Consider the following 16,342-nt stretch of genomic DNA (forward strand, 5'->3'; position numbering starts at 1 on the left):
TTGGACACCACATGTATTTTCTATAAAACATATACAGGTGAAAGTCCCTCCAGCTTTTGGAAACATTCTAAACGTACAATGTTTCTCTCTGAGGTGGTGGGGTAGAGATTTAATGTAGCCTATTAAAAATTTAAGATTCTCAGGTTAAGTAACATAAATACTTAAGTAGTATTTATAAGTATTTTTGTAAATGTACTTGGTCACTTTACATCACTACATTTGAGGTAAGACTCGTGGAGTTACTTTAACAGTTCTGTGTAATAATGTTATGTAGTGATACATTTATCCATGGGGTGGAGCCTTTTCCCATTGTTCCAGCTGATTCCATGGTGCCAGGTTTCAGACATGTTGCATCACTTTTTATTTTAAGTGTATTTCAGCCAAAGTTATTAGATAAGCAGCCGTAGAGGAAAAAAATGAAAATAGCAGGCATACTGAGGATACAACGTTTCATGTAGTTTGTGTATTTGGCAGCAAACATTATAATATAAGTCATTATCTGGACCAAAATAACAATCACATGAATTCTACATACATAAACTGACTCAGCTTAAATGTGTGCAGTGTAAATTCTGTCTTCTCTCATTTTTAGTATTTTTTTTGGCTTTCTTAAAACTGTTTCAAGATAACGAGAATTGTGTATTTTTTATAGTCAAGAGGATCAAAAACACTAATAATTTAGTGTCAAAGCTTATAAATGTGATCAGTGACATCCCAGATTATTGGCAAAACACAAACTGGTGCTAAATGTTGGCAGTGCTTTGTGTGAGACAGAAGAAGGTAACGTTTCCTCAATAAAAGCAGCTATCACAGGTATTTAGGTGTGAGACTGTGCAGTCACAATTACAGTGACACCTCAGTGTTCAAATCTATCTTCAACACACAACCTGAATTTATTCCTTCGATGCAGCAGACAGCTGACCTCCTGCCTGGTTGGGGACCATCTGGTTTAATTCTATATGAATTACAGGTCATAGGGATGGAGCTCGTCATTCAGGGCAGCGTTTCAGCAACGAAAAAAAAAAGAAAACAGCTCTTTAACATCAAGGAACCACCTTCGTCTTTATTATTCAAATGGTTTGGTTAATACAGACTCTGTAGCTCAGAGGGAGTTGAGTTGATGTGGATGGACACTCCATCATCTGTCAATCATATACACCAAGCTGGGTAAACTGCATAAGAAGGTTTTTGCTTCAGAGTTTCACTGGACAAAAGAAACCTTGTGTAAAACTTGCCTGATGGGGGCTTTTATTTGTAATAAAAATCAAAAAGAAAAAAAACAAAAACATCTGTAGTGTGAAATCTTTTCTTTTGACATATGATACATTTCTTTAAATTTACAAAAGTGCAAACAGATCACGTTCTGATCTCCTAAATATAAGAAGCCATGGCATATGGGATTCAAACAGCCGCATTTGAAAGAGCATTATTTTTTGTCTTGGACCTCAGTGCCTTCAGTCAGCTACACAGGTAAAGGATGAGGAATCAAACATCACTGTTTTACATAGAGGGAGAGATTTTTTTTTTTTTTCTTCAATACAAGTCCTCAGCAATGAATATTGTAATGATTATGGCACACACCCTTTTGGTCCATCCATAGACACACAGACATTGTTTTTCGCTAAATACTTAAATAGGTCTTTGTGTGGATATACAATGTGCACTGCTGTGTAGCCCGCCCCCAGTTCCCCCCCCTCCCCTTCCTCATTCATGTTGTTATCAGTTGAAGGTCATATATCATGGCAATACTGGACTTGACTGTACATGGGTCAGGGTTTACAGGAAGTAATCTGGCGTGCGGCGAGTGACATGAGGCTCCCCTCTGCGAGGTGCAGGATCAAACTGCAAGCTGGTTAGAAGAGGGAATAAAAGAAGAAAAAACATAAGATTGGCTGACCAACTATTTTCAGGTTACACAATCTGACATAAAACATATCAGCTCTGATATCAATACATGATGATCCGTCTTCTACACTAAATTTAGTGATAATGTGCAGTTTTTTTTTTTTTTTTAAACAACGATAAACCTGCTAAAAAGGTGAATGACTCCTTTCCCGTTTGGCAGTAGAGGACTTTGACTCGCTTTTTTCCTCCCAGTGCTTCATGTTTGACGTCACTAACACTTCAAAACCTGAGAAGCTCTCACCTTGCTGTCTTGCCAAATTAGCGCATTCACCCGGGTGTCACATTCTACGTCAGTCATTTGATCTGGGAGTTAATGCCAATTGAATCAATTCTCATTGCACAAAAAAGTCAGATGCTAGTGGGTGACCTTGGGTTTTTTACCAGTGGAAAAGGGACTTTTCAATTTAGCAAAGGCTTTCGCAAGAGTCGTGCTTCAGCAGAGCACAGACTTACATGCACCAACTCCAGTTCTTAAAATATACTTACAATGAGTATTTGAGCGTGTCGTCTAATTCCATGATAGCTGCCTGGTTGCCACAGCGGTAGCAGTAGTTGGGTGCACTAAATATCGTCACCACGTTCCTCTCATGGCACCAGTTGTAACCCTGGGGGAAGCAGATGCATTATTCACTCCAGATGTAAAATGCACTGCAACAATGCAAATCTAAACTGTACACCATAAAATCAGCATGAGCTGGTGGTGTAACTGTACATGCTTTTGTTTTGTAGTGGCAGTTTGAGAAATCTATATATTAAAGGATTGCGTAATTATTCAGACACAAACCTCCATAACCAGCTGGTGGGCACGGGACACCAGTGTGAGGCGGTTGGCATGGTTGAAGGTCTCAGAAATGTCCTGACCAAAAGTGTAGCCAGCTCCTCGAGGAGAGATGCCCCAGCCACCGCGGTCGTCAGGGTCCGACCATAGCAGGTCACACATGGGACCCTGTGGAGGAAAAAGAAGATTAGCAAGAAAACCTGGTCCTGCCATTAATTACCTGAACAGTCATCATCACGTTATGTTACATACTGTGCTATAATAATGCTAATATATTGAATCATAAAGAAATTGGAACTGGTCATGATCAAGGTGCTTTTACTGACAAACATTTGCTGATGACAAATCCTGTTTAATTCTTTGTTCTATTGTTCTTCATTCTGATGGTCCTAACCCTGAAGCTTATTAAACCTTGTGTTTGAAAAGTTTTACCTCATGTGGCACTTCCTGTAAACGATCCAGAGCTCTAATGTGATCCAATGTATCTATGGACGGTGACAGGCCTCCATGAAGGCAGAAAATCTGAAAGGACAAGAAGAAACTTTGAGTACTTCATCCATCACACATTCTTTGCATTTAACCAAAATTAAAAGAACCGATATTTTTAAATATCGAATTCCTCAGAGCAACATAGCTCCTGGCCAGCCGCTGCACTGTCCATATTTATAGCTGTGAAACCAACCCACGGGTGTTCTCACCTGAGAGTCTACCAAGGCAGTGAGGGGGAGGTAATCGAACAGGTCTGTGAAGTACTTCCAAACGTTGGCGTTACCATATTTCCTTAGGCACTCATCATAGAAGCCATATACTTGTGTGATCTGTCTGCTCTCGTGGTTCCCTCGGAGGATTGTGATGCGCTCCCGGAAGCGTACCTGAAACACGAGCAGAGAACGGAGATGTATGTAAAAAAATTTTTTACTTAAAAGCCATATCAAGTTAGCTTTTAAAGAAGTAAGAATGGGAGGACTTTTAAAATGTTAACTCACCTTAAGTGATACTAGTAAAGTGACGGTTTCTACGGAGTAGTAACCTCTGTCCACATAGTCTCCCATAAACAAATAGTTTGTGTCTGGAGATTTCCCTCCAATCTTGAACAGCTCCATAAGGTCATGGAACTGGCCGTGCACGTCACCACACACCGTCACCGGACATCTCACCTCCTGGACATTTGACTCCTTGGTAAGGATCTCTTTTGCCTGAAGGAAAAAAAAAAAACATACACAAATATGTAAATGTGTTTAATGGATTTAAGAAGAAACTGAAACAGCAGGTAAAGGGAGAAAGACAACAACTGAGGATCATACAAACAAAACAAGAGGAGCTTAAAACATCCCCAAATCAATATGGTCCATTATATAAAACATGCTTTACATAATAGCACACATAACACATCATGTAATCAACAATTTATGTAATGTGTGCTGCCTTACAGTGTTCTGCTCATTCAAATGCAGGAGGATCCTTGTGATCGTGCTGCCTAATCACATGTTCTACACACTGTTATTTTCTATCTGATTCTTTGTTCTCATCTTTATTTCAGGAACAGACAATTTCCTGCCTGTCCTCTCAACACAAGTTCCACATCAGCTTCCAGGGGAGGGGGTCTGCATTAAGATGCTCCATAGTGATTACAACACAACCCCCAACATCACCACCATTATCTCTCCAAGAAAATAAGACCCTACTTTCTGTGTGTGTGTGTCTCTAGTTTCCTGTGGGCCTGCCCTGCAGCACTTGGAAAGGCAGCTCTGGTTGCACTGCAACATTTCCTAAAATCAATTTAAGTGACGCTCCAAAAAGCCGAGGACAGAGTGGGGAGCAGTCGCTGGTGTTTTTGGATGAAACACTCGGTCTGGTTATTGCTTTAAGAGGACTCATCTACAGCTCGGAGGGCGGTGGCAGCACAGTCAACCACTACACCGAACAGTACATCTAAATTAAGAAGTGTATGACTCAGTGTGTGGCCTACAGCTGAGCAGTGCTTTTACAGAAAACACTGCTTACTGTTGTAAGCAGTTGCACACTGATGAAACACTGAATATGCAGAGGATTGTATTTTGTGGGTCATCTGATGCAGGGGAAAAAGCTTACAAGGCATAACTTAGCTTCGTTTAAGAAACCACCTGAGAGTTATGACAGAGTCTCCTTATTTTGCTTTTGCTCTTAGAGCCTCCACATTATGGAATTCACTGCCCATTAAGCTTCACCACAAATGGTCTAGAGCTTGTTTTAAATCCATTATCTAAATGAGAGGTTTTTCTTATTCACACCAACTATATCTAACCTACTGCAGATATTTTTTACAGATGTTTTCTCCTCTGCTACTTTAAAAAATCTTCATTTTACAAAATATCGCCATCCAGAAAAACGATAACTAATGTTCAGACAAGCATGCCAGGTCAGTAGATGGCCATAAACTTTATATCAACAATCCGTCAAAGAACTAATGTTTTACACATAGATTTTTAACTGCATGGTAGAATTTCATTAAGTGTGAAAAGTGAACTTCTGCCTCTTTAAGAGTTAAAGTTCTGTTAGAAATTTTCAATAAGGATGTTTTTCAAGACTTTCCAGTAATAAACTTAAAATAGTGGAAAGCTTTCCTAATACTAAATATACTAAATCTGGTGACCCACAACAAGACCTATTCATGGAATCAGTCGAGTTTGGCAGCCTGGTCTGACTCTGGGGGTCCGTCAGCTGGATGAGCTCTTTTAAGGAGCTTGGGAGCAAACGGAGCTCAGACAAACAGAGAGAGAGAGAGACGTGCTTTGAGCTGGATGTACAACAGACATGTCTGATGTTATTAGCTGCACATCAGACATGATGGGGGAGGGGAGGGACGAGGTCAAGAGACACGCCAGCCTTTTATACTCCAGCAATTTTCAAGCGTTACTGGTGTGTGGTTCTAGAGACCAATCACAAATAGCTCGGGTTGCTGTGTCCTGTGTTACATAAAGCAGCAGGTTTATTTTTTGTACGTGCCCCCTCCCAGTGATGTTGTTGGAACATTTTGAGCTCCTGCCTTCGTTCAACATCGACTCCTAAAAAACAAATGTGACCATGATGAGCTGTCATTGACCGAGAGCAGAAGTTGAGCCGTCACCACAGCAGATGAGACAGAGAGAGAGAGACAGAACCAGCGTGACCAGGACAGGACTGCAGCACTGCTGACCTATATTACAGAGAGATGCATGTGCCCATCCTAACATGTGACAGGAGGCCTTTCAGTGACTGGCCCTGGGTAATAGATTGACCAGGGATTCAAACGTTAAAGCATTTGAGTTGCTGAACCACCGAGAATGTTCTTGAAAGGCTCATATCATATATCGGTTGGGCTCCATTTTGTATTAGAGTGCAATAAAATATTACAAATACCCTGTGGCTAATAAACAGTACAACTAGTGGGGCATAAATACATCAAAGTTCAATTAAATGCATGTTTCCCTATTCCTGGTTCTTCACTTTCTCTCTTTCCATGTAAAGTGCCTTCAGATAATGTATAGTGTGATAAAACTGAATCAACCCATTCCTATTGTTCCAAACACGTCCCTGTTTCTTCAGGTGGAAGTATTAAGATCCTCTGATCTAAGTCCATTTAAATTCAGATGAGTGAACTCACAAGATGAAACATACCACACCTAAAAAGTAATTACCCAATCAAAATCAATATCTTAGGTGCCATCTCTTCCGCCCCTTATTCATTATGAATTTCCTCTAAAAGTTGCTCTCCCAGTGCATGACACAGTTTATGGCTCTGTAACCTAAAATTAACTTTATGAGTAATATGTTCAATGACGCATCAGGTGTCACGTGTCCTCAATGATAAAACATTCTTAAATACTGTAAACGAATCAAACTTGTCCTCAAAAGACCATCTTTAATGAAAACCTTGCAATTATAAATAAACCTCATTGTTGTTGCTGCCTTTACACAATTTCATTTTATGGTCATGTCACAAGACAATGAAAAAATTAGGGCAGAAAACAAAACCTAAAACAGGATTTCGTTTTTTCTGAAAATATTACATAAAACTGAAGGAAGTAGACTAATTAAATCTGCTTCTGACACTAGGCCTCCCTCATAACTCATAAACTGGGATTTAGCAATAACCTCAGAATTCTGTGTGAGATCCATCTATTCACAGGGAGGCAGGTCACACCTCATACCATGGATGCCAGTGCAGCAGTGAATGAAAAAGATGACGTGAATGTTACGTAAGCACCTCACCCAAACTACTATGTAGCTGATATTCCAGAGAGGCTGCTGGGAGGGAACCTCGGCCCAGATTATAACTATTAATGCCGAAAGACATCAGATGACAAACTGCTTAGTCGAGTTCTGAGATCTCAAGTCGGCATTATCTTGGCTGCCACTATATAATCCCATTAAAGTGAGTTAATTGCAGCCAAAGGTTCTCCTGGAGACAATTTACGCTCGCTGACCAGGCAAAACTACAACCACAAAAGGATGACCTCATTCGTGATGTTTACGCAGGTTAAAGATTATGCATCTTACTGACAACAGCATAGCAATCAGTGTGGAAATCAGCACCACAAGCAGCTAAATGATGGCAGACTGTTTGTGTGTCAGCATTTCTACTCCCAGTTTGTGTATTTTGCTGAGACAACAACCTTATGAGTATCAGATATTTTGGGGGATACATTTTTCTGTGTTTTGCATTAAATGAACAGAGATTGTGTTCAGAAAAATGTGATTTCCACAGCGGATTTGATACGTCTGCGTGCTCTACCCAAACACCACTTCTCGCCTAAATGTTCCAGACATTTTCCTGTGTCCTGACCTGGACAACCTCAAGCTGCGTTCTTCATATGTGAAAAGCAAACTCTGGACAATGTGTGGACCCAATTTTCAAGACATTTCCCAGAGTGTTACTATTACTATGTCATATTGACAAACATCATTGAAGTAATGTTTTGTTTTGTTTGAGTAAAATTGTGTCATCAGTTAAAAACATTTTTATTTGCTGTCCTGATGAGCTGCATCAGAGGACTTCAGCTTCATGATGTGGGCCAACTGACGCCACATAACCAAATTGTTACATCATTCCGATACACTTCAGTTGATGACAAATACATTTTCTGAGTATGAACTCAGATGAAATCAGAATTTCATGAGCTTTCATAGCTTGAAATGTTCCTATTTACATTGGTTTCACATTTCTGTCATGTATAAGCTCTCTCCCTTTGTGTCAAACACTTTGTGAGCGTCACTTGATGATTTACATAACACAAATGAATTAGATCTAGCCTAAATTGTTAGTGCATGGTGCATCAAAGGAGCATCAAACAATGTCTGAATGGTTTTGTAATTATCAAAAGGTTTATTTTTGAAGGAACAGGTCACTAAATGGATGTCTCTATCTGAAGGACATGTGATGCATTAAATTTGCCTGCAGTCACTTAATTTCAGGATAAAACTGATCAAGCAGATGACATCACCACTCTGTAAAAATGAACAAAAGTCAACCATTGTGAGAGAGCAAAGCTAAATCCTGAAAAATCTGCAGTGATTCCAATCAAACGCTTGATAAAGCTTGTAAATCTTGTCCCTGCGCACTCGACAACTGATCCTCTGCCATGTTCCGCCTTTCTGAAATAGCTGTAAAGCAGCAATAAAAATACTGAGGACAGATTGCACAGCAGATTCCTTTCCTCCACACCCCCGTGCATCTCAAAACAGAGACAGCCACTCTGAGTCACAGTGAACAGTGTTATCCTGAGTCACACACGGTCTGATTCCCTCAACAGCGAAGGCCTTGATAGTGTTGGTGATGCAACGCACAATCAATCATTTCTTCTGCTATTTTTACATCTGGGAGGATGTTGTGTAGGTGCATTTTTGCTGAACATATTAAAAAATTCACAGGGGGATGGATGAATGCAAGGAGACAGTGGTTTGGAAGCAGCAGAGCTCATGAGCTGTAACAATGATACAGCCTCAGGGAGGGATGAATCCATGTAGCTTTCCTTTTTCCCCTCGACTACTGTCATGGCACTTTGCTGCATTAGGGAGGAAACGGTGGCGAGCAGGAGGCAAGAGGAACAGCATCATTTGTGTAGCTTGTTGATTGTGCTCATTTATCATCTGATTTATAACAAATAACTGTTCACAGGGCCCACGAGTCAAACTGTGTTCCTAATGATCCATCACAGATGAGAACTACGCCCACAGTTTTATGGGTTTGACTTTGTGAGCAGATGCCGCAGCACCGTCCAACACCACCCTTCCCCGTGGAGAGGGTCCACATGGGAAAAACAGGGCTGAAGGATGCATTTTAAACTCCAGGAAGTGATCATCTCAGAGTCGAGCAAAAAAATAAAAACAACCGCTGGGATTAACAAGCCACTTGAGAATAGCACACCCTTAACCGTCATTGAATGGCACTCCAAACATGGTAATGGGTCTACTTTGTGTGTTCTTTTTATAGCTGCATGAAAAATGTGGCAAATGGAATAAAAAAACATTTCACCCAATGTAGTCATTATAGTCAGGGTTTAACTTAACTGTTGATTTAGACCATGACACAAGGCAGCAACAATATGTAGTTCACTTTGATTTAGAGGTTTAGGAATTTCTAGAAAACAGAAACCTTCATCAGATGAATCGATTTGGTTTCAAGTGTTGCAAAAGATACATAAATAAAAATCCAGAGCATAAAACAGCACTTTGGTTACGATAAACTGATTTAGAGCCAAATATCTTTCAAGTCCAAAAATCTAGAGCTGGAAATCAGCAGTTGGTCTGCACAGAAGGGATATTAAAGAAAGACTGGGATTAAGCTCCAGCTCAGACCAGAGAGGCCTAAAGAATTAGCTGTTCAGCCAAATGAAGAAACACAGCAAGAATATTATGGTTACAGGAAACACTGCATGTTTTATAATAAGTGTAACAGTAACATAAAAAAGTTCTACCATCAAAACAACAATGATCTGAACAAAACTTTGTGATCACACAAACGAAACGTCACAGGGAAAGTATAGGAATCAGATAAATTGAATGGCCGGTAGTTGGTCAACTTTGTTTCTTGTCTTTAAGTCATTTGAATGTATTTGTCTCCATTGTTTTTCTGATTGAGTGACCTGTCAAACATCCATAAACATGGAGGTAAACCAGAAATGAGAACACAGGTTTAACAAGGGATTAAAGGTAAGGTTCGACACTCACATGAGACCGATGAAGTCATGTGGAAGTTTAAAAATTCACCACTTTACTGCCTCATGAATGAGTCAGCATCACGTCTTATAGGCTCCACAGGTAAATCAGAAGCTAAATGAGGGGCAGAGGGTTAGAAATTTCCTGACTACCTGTGAATACAATACAATACAATACTAAAATACACAACCTCCACCATCTTGTGTATTTGAAGCCAGAGTCTGCACAGTAGCAATCGGGGTGATGGAGCTGCGGTAAATCACGAAAAATGTGTTTCATGTGTGCTTTAACTTTTCAGTTTGGTCTATAACCCACACGTTATCATGGAGGAGGCATGATTTATGACCTCTGCTACAGCAAGCCACTGGAGATACTTTGGCTTCACTTTGACGAGCTGCCATGTCGTCCATCTTTACATAGAGACTGTACGGCCAAATGTGCATAAAACCTTTGTTTAAATGTATAGTTAACGTCCACAGGCCTTTACATGACCTATATTGGCTTCACACTATATAGAGGCAAAGTCTTTTAGGATTAGAGAACCAAAACTTTGACAACCCCTGCTAGGGCTGTAACAACTCTCGAACCAAAATCATGGTCCTCACGTCCACAGTTTTGGTTTGTGATACGTGAAGATGTAACGGTGACACGTCTTCCTGCCCAACCCCACACTCTGTGTGTGTGTGTGTGTGTGTGTGTGTGTGTATAATCACACCATCCAAACACAACCTGCTTAATCTGAACCAACACGCAGAAGCAACCAGTAGCTTCAGAGCAAGAGGTCAGAGAGGATTGTCTGTTTAACCTTTTCAAATGTGCATTGTAAAGTCTGCAGGTTGTCGCTGTTCGGGAGCAGACACCTCGTATCTAAATTCGGAGTCAGGAGGAAATCATCTTGTCAATTGTGTATTCCCTATGGAGTTTCCCTGGAGCGGTCTGCCAGCTTATGACCGACTTGTTTATCGACAGTGCTGCGAATGCCCTGGACATATTGCATAAAGGGAACGCAGTTGTTATTGAGGCGAAAGGGATGCTTCTCTGTCTGTTTACTTTCCTGAGTTGTTGGTTTAAGAAGATCCACAGTAAAACCTGAAATTGATTATTTAGGTTCCATCTGTTTTTACAGTGTTTGACCTCTACTGAACTGAGCTGTGTTGGGTTTGGGAGGGAAACTGAACTGTAGTTTGTAAATATACGGATTGAACTCTGGACTTTGAGACAGTGGGAGACTCACACACACACACACACAAACACCTATTTCCTATTCTTTGGTTGTTTTGGTTTGTGTAATGTAGGTTCTTGAGTGGTTTTCTATTAAATGGTCCATATGTTGGTGTTTTAATAAAACCAAGACATGTCCTCCTCTCTTGCACCCCACCCCCCTTTAACATAACCGAGGTACGAACTGAACCGTGGCTCAGAACCCGAGGCCCGAACCGAGGATTTGAATTATCTTAACAGCCCCCTCACTTTATCATTTCAACGCCACACAGCTGCCAACACTCAGAAGACACGAGCCATAACTAAAGCGGCCACAGTCCCTGTCAAACACCCAGAGGAGTTTCACCGCCTCTCGCAGCCACAGGTCAGTGACGGGGCTGGAAATGTGGCCCTGGATTCACAGTACGGCTGAACCTTCACCGCCTGGCCCACCTTCACTAACCCACGACCCGAGCCTGCCATTCGGCTTCCAGACGGTTCTACCGGGCTTCAGCTCAGATTAGCTTCACAACAGCGCGGGGGAGAACAGCTCGTCAAAGAGACCGCGCAGTGAAACGCACACTCCGGACGCCATTTTAAGAAAGTCTACGAGGCGGCGACGAGGAGGCGCCGGGTCGAGAAGGAGGAATGTGTCAGAATGTGTTGATTTGAATTCAATCTCACCTTTTCACACAGGGACTTCACTTGTCCCTCCGACAGCTGCTTGCACTCGTTGAGCTGCTCGATCCACTGGTCCAGTTCCTTCGTGAACGCCTTTTCGTCCATGTCTCCCGGTGTGTGAGTGTGTTTCTCTGCCGCCGCACTTGTTTCAGGAGTCGGACTCCGCGCGGAGGATCTCTCCCGTCTTCCGGAGCTGGCAAGGCGGCCTCAGACGCACGGTGCTGGTCGCTGTCCGGTCAGGAGACGCATGGAGCTCGGGCTGCCAGGACTCTATGATTTCACTGAGCTGAAGCCGAGCAGAGGGAGGGAGACGTCAGGCTGAGATCCGCCCTGACGTGAGTCAGTGTCGAGGCACCGAGCGATAACACACTGCGCCTCCGGGCGGGACCTTCAGTGTAAAAGCACGGCTGCTGAACAACTGATCATCAACCCTCCATGATATATAACATTATTAGTTAATTATTAATATCAGGCTAAAACATTTGTTTTCATCAATAGCTTTTTCAGTCCAATATGTATGATGTGATTACTATTTTCAGGCTGGATGGTGAAGTGTGAAACGGACGTTAATGTGTTCATGTTGTCTTTTAAAGCTGATTATTCTTGAGAAAACTTTGAACATCTGGATAATAACCTTGCTTCTGGATAATCCTCAGATAAAGCTTATATAAAACTGCCCTACATACCAACAGGTGTTCTCTCAGCGTTTAACTAGTTTATTTTAGAATATTACATTTGTTTTATCACTAACTTCTATTAGTGCTGGGTAATAAAACCATATCACGTTTCATCTGTAGTAACAGTAAAAGTGTGAATGTCTATCGCTATGATGTTTATGCATCACGCGAGCACAGTGAAGAGGAGAACACGTTATTGTTCTGCCTCAGATTTGTGAAATGTTTTGCTGTTTATCAAGTGTGTGTCCGTTTTTGTTCATAAAGAAGAGTTTAAACCCACAACCTTCACTCAGGGGTAGAAATTTACCCTGGGACATGTCCCAAAAGCTGATTATCAGTTAGTCCAGCGATGAATGTAAGATGTCAGGTTCAAATTAAATAATAGTGTTTGTTTTTGTTACTCACTGTAAGATCAGTGAATATCTTTGAGCTGGACAACCCTAGAGGTTTTTTTTCACAGAATGATTGTGTCCTTAGATTTAAAAACTAATGTCAGCCAGTCAAGTGTTTGATGTCACATCCGGTCTCACTGTGGTGGATTATGTTGAGTTTGACGAAGCAGCATTAGACACAAATAGCAACGACAGAGGGATGACTGCAGCTCTGTGATTGGTGCAGAGGGCTGCTTCCTCTGCACTTTTACTGGCTCAATGTTTTAATAGAGAACACACACACACACACACACACACACACACACACACACACACACACACACACACACACACACACACACACACACACTGTCCTTCACCTCTCCCTGGAACATGTGGATTTTATGGTGTTGCCATGGTGTCACTCTTTTACGTCGCCTACAGAAGGTAAACAAAATAAAAGAGGACACCTGTAAAACCTGAAGGTTCAGTTTATTCATTGACGCAAATACAAATTATTCAGTCACCACCCAGCTCATCATTTCCTTCATGTTATTTAAAATGCAGGATCTAAAATTTGATTTAGTTTTATAATAAAATGATTAACTGATTCCATTCCCTCAGCTCACGGTTCAGTTAATACCAGTCATGGTTAATAATAAAACATCATAAAAAGTAAAAATCATTCATTGATCACACTAACATGTGTTTCTACAGAGTTTGGTACAGTGTTTTCCTCTGTGTTGTAGACAGGAGTGTTTTAAGGGAATTTGGGGGCCCTGGGCAACAAGGACCCTCACCACCAAGACTGCCAATGCCCTGTGACTTTTGTGTCCTTCTTCTTCTGACTTTTTGCATATTCCCTTTGCATCGCTGACTTCCTGTGTGTGACCTCTGCCTGCATTACAACTTAGACTATTGGATTTGAACTTTGAGTTTTGCCTGATTCCTGCATGTGAGTCTCTCCCCTTGGTCTAGTCATCACAACATCATACACACACATCTGTACGTTCTGTCCTTCAGCCAGACCTCGAAGATTATAAAAAGTTGTGCAGAAAGTTCGTGGCATGGAGCCTTGTTAGGCTGTGGTGACATTGCAGTCGTATGTTCAGGGGTGATCGTAGGATTTTTGGTGAATCTCATAAAACTGTTGCTGCTGTGGACCATTGTGATCAACTAGCTTGAGGCTCAGCTTTGCCAATGCTGTTGCAACGCCCACTGGCTGTAGAGGTCTGTGATTCTTGCATAACTCAAAAACACTTCAGGGAGCCACATCAATGCATTGGGTTCCACAATGATAAACTTTAAATATTTCCCTACATATACTCGTTTAACACTGGTTGTGCAGCATTTGCTAAAAACTACAGATCCCTGGTGTTTTAGAAAATTATTGAACCTTAAAAAGATTTGTGGAGACAAAAGATCAATGCCAGTTCCGGCCTCTAAAACAGCCGCCCAATACTTCAAACCTCTCTGCTTTGAAATGTTTCCGTGTAGCAGGAACGTTTCCAGGCTATTTTTATACCTCAGTGACTCTCATTTGATTTCCTTTTATGACAATGGTCTCTCTGCAGCCAGATGCAGGCTCAGTTTGACCGTTTGCTCTTCTGGTGAAAAGCTGTTATGCTGTAATCACAATTTGTAAAGAAAGGCCTTTCCACGAATATAAAAAAGTCGAAAATCTCAGTTAATCTGACAATATAACAAAGCAAAAGTCATTTTTGGTTGTTCAGTGGATGTTCAGTGGGGCAGTGTTATCAGATAAATAATATAAAGAACCCCATTTGTCAACAGTTTGTCTTTAGTTTCCAGAGAGTCTCTGCAGCCTCACATTGTGTTTCAATTATATATATTTTTTATCCTCCTCCTCCAAGAGAAATAAAAATACTTGACACATGATTTCCTTTTGTCTCGACTCGCTGACCGGGTTATACGTGTCTAAAGCTGCAAAGGGAGTATATCACAGTTGCGTTCTGTGAAAATGTTCTGTTCCTCACCTCAGCACACTGTGGTAGAAATAAGACCACACCCTGCCCCTGCAAGTTTCCTCTGGGGATGATTCTCAAGTGGATAATTCACTCTGAGTATTAGTTCATCTTCTCAACCTACAAAATCACACAATAGAGACAGTAACATGATCCAGAACTGGAGACTAACATAAGGAGAACAATGTGAATCTCAACTTAAACATAAATCTTGTTGTGATTGACTGATTGATTTCTGTTGATTTTCTATCCATGCAATACTGTTATACTACATAAATTCTGTTTACTTGTACATTTTTTACATTTCCTTGTGTTTATATTGTATCTTTACTTATGCCCACTTCTCTACTTTCACTATCTTGCATTCTCCACCAATTACTTATACAGGATTAGTTTATCTTATCTTATTTTAGTTTGTTGCTTGCTATTAACATGACTTTGCAAACCCAGATTCTATTTTTTATGTTATGTAGCTTGTTTCCCTTTTAAAGGAGTAGTTCAACATTTTGGGAACATGTTAAAGTTCAATGAGAAGAATGATACAACTTTTATATCAGGCGGTTAAATATGAAGCCTAGGCTGGTTATCTTATTTTTGAATTACAGCTGGAAACATGGCTAACCAGCTCACCTGCATGGCCATGGAAACCACTGCTCCCTGTCTGGAAATAACTCCTATAATAAAACCACAACTTTACTTTTTGTACATATTAAACGAAAGAGACCTCACATGTTCATCAGTGAGTCTCTGTTTCTGCTGTTTGGCTGTAGCTTTAGGTTTTAACAGACCTGAGAGTGACAGGTAATAATCTTCTCATCTGACTCTTGGCAATTAGGTGAACGAGCGATGTTTCCGAAATGTCAAACACCACAACAGCAATTTTCCAAAAATCCTTCAGCACTTGTCGTGACAGGAATACATTGCACTTTCACATTTTGACTTCCCCTGCAGTGTGGAGGCAAAAGTAAATAAACAGAAGTACTGGTATTTATGTCTTTCAATATTCTAGCCTGAACTTTCATTTGTCTCTGTTGTTCTCACAATATCAAGCCAAATAAATGACACATTATTGATTTATTGTTCCATTATTTTTTCATGTTGATTCCTGCATTTTACTTTAATGGGTTTTTATGATTTCTGCCTCAAAAGGTCTTTTTATAGTGAAATCATATCTGATTCTTTGTTTCAACAACAGACCACCATAACTTAACAGGAGGGACCTGTGCCCCTGTTACAGGGATGCTATAAGTGTACTCTGAAAAAAAAAGACAAAGTCGTCGGTTTGCACTGAACAACAACAACAACCTGAATACATGAATCTGATTTCACTTCTGTATATGATTATAACCTGGCCACAATTTATTTCTGGGTCCATCAGGCCCACTGTTCAAAATGCAGGCCTCGGTCTCCACACATCAAACAACAGCGACGATCAAAGGCTGAATGTGCTCGTCTCTTCCTCTCAGAGCTGTTCGCTGATGCACCGAGACAAGTATTGTGTTAATTAATAATCTCTGTCTCTTAAATGAAACCTGTTAGCTTCCTTTGTAAACAGAGAAACACAAGGTA

The 16,342-nt window shown here is 40.8% G+C and overlaps 1 protein-coding gene across 1 annotated transcript; it reads right to left on the bottom strand.

Annotated features, from left to right (window-relative positions):
• Positions 1-1,036: 1,036 nt before the first annotated feature.
• Positions 1,037-12,127, bottom strand: ppp2cab (protein phosphatase 2 catalytic subunit alpha b). Its single transcript, XM_020086020.2, has 7 exons — positions 11,744-12,127; positions 3,670-3,879; positions 3,382-3,555; positions 3,116-3,205; positions 2,690-2,851; positions 2,392-2,510; positions 1,037-1,849 (listed from the first exon to the last, which is right to left on the bottom strand). The coding sequence occupies exons 1-7, from the start codon at positions 11,843-11,845 to the stop codon at positions 1,777-1,779; spliced, it is 930 nt and encodes a 309-aa protein (XP_019941579.1). The 5' UTR covers positions 11,846-12,127; the 3' UTR covers positions 1,037-1,776.
• Positions 12,128-16,342: the final 4,215 nt, after the last annotated feature.

This window comes from Paralichthys olivaceus, chromosome 15 (assembly GCF_024713975.1).
Source record: "Paralichthys olivaceus isolate ysfri-2021 chromosome 15, ASM2471397v2, whole genome shotgun sequence".
In the NCBI taxonomy this organism is placed as follows: Eukaryota; Metazoa; Chordata; class Actinopteri; order Pleuronectiformes; family Paralichthyidae; genus Paralichthys; species Paralichthys olivaceus.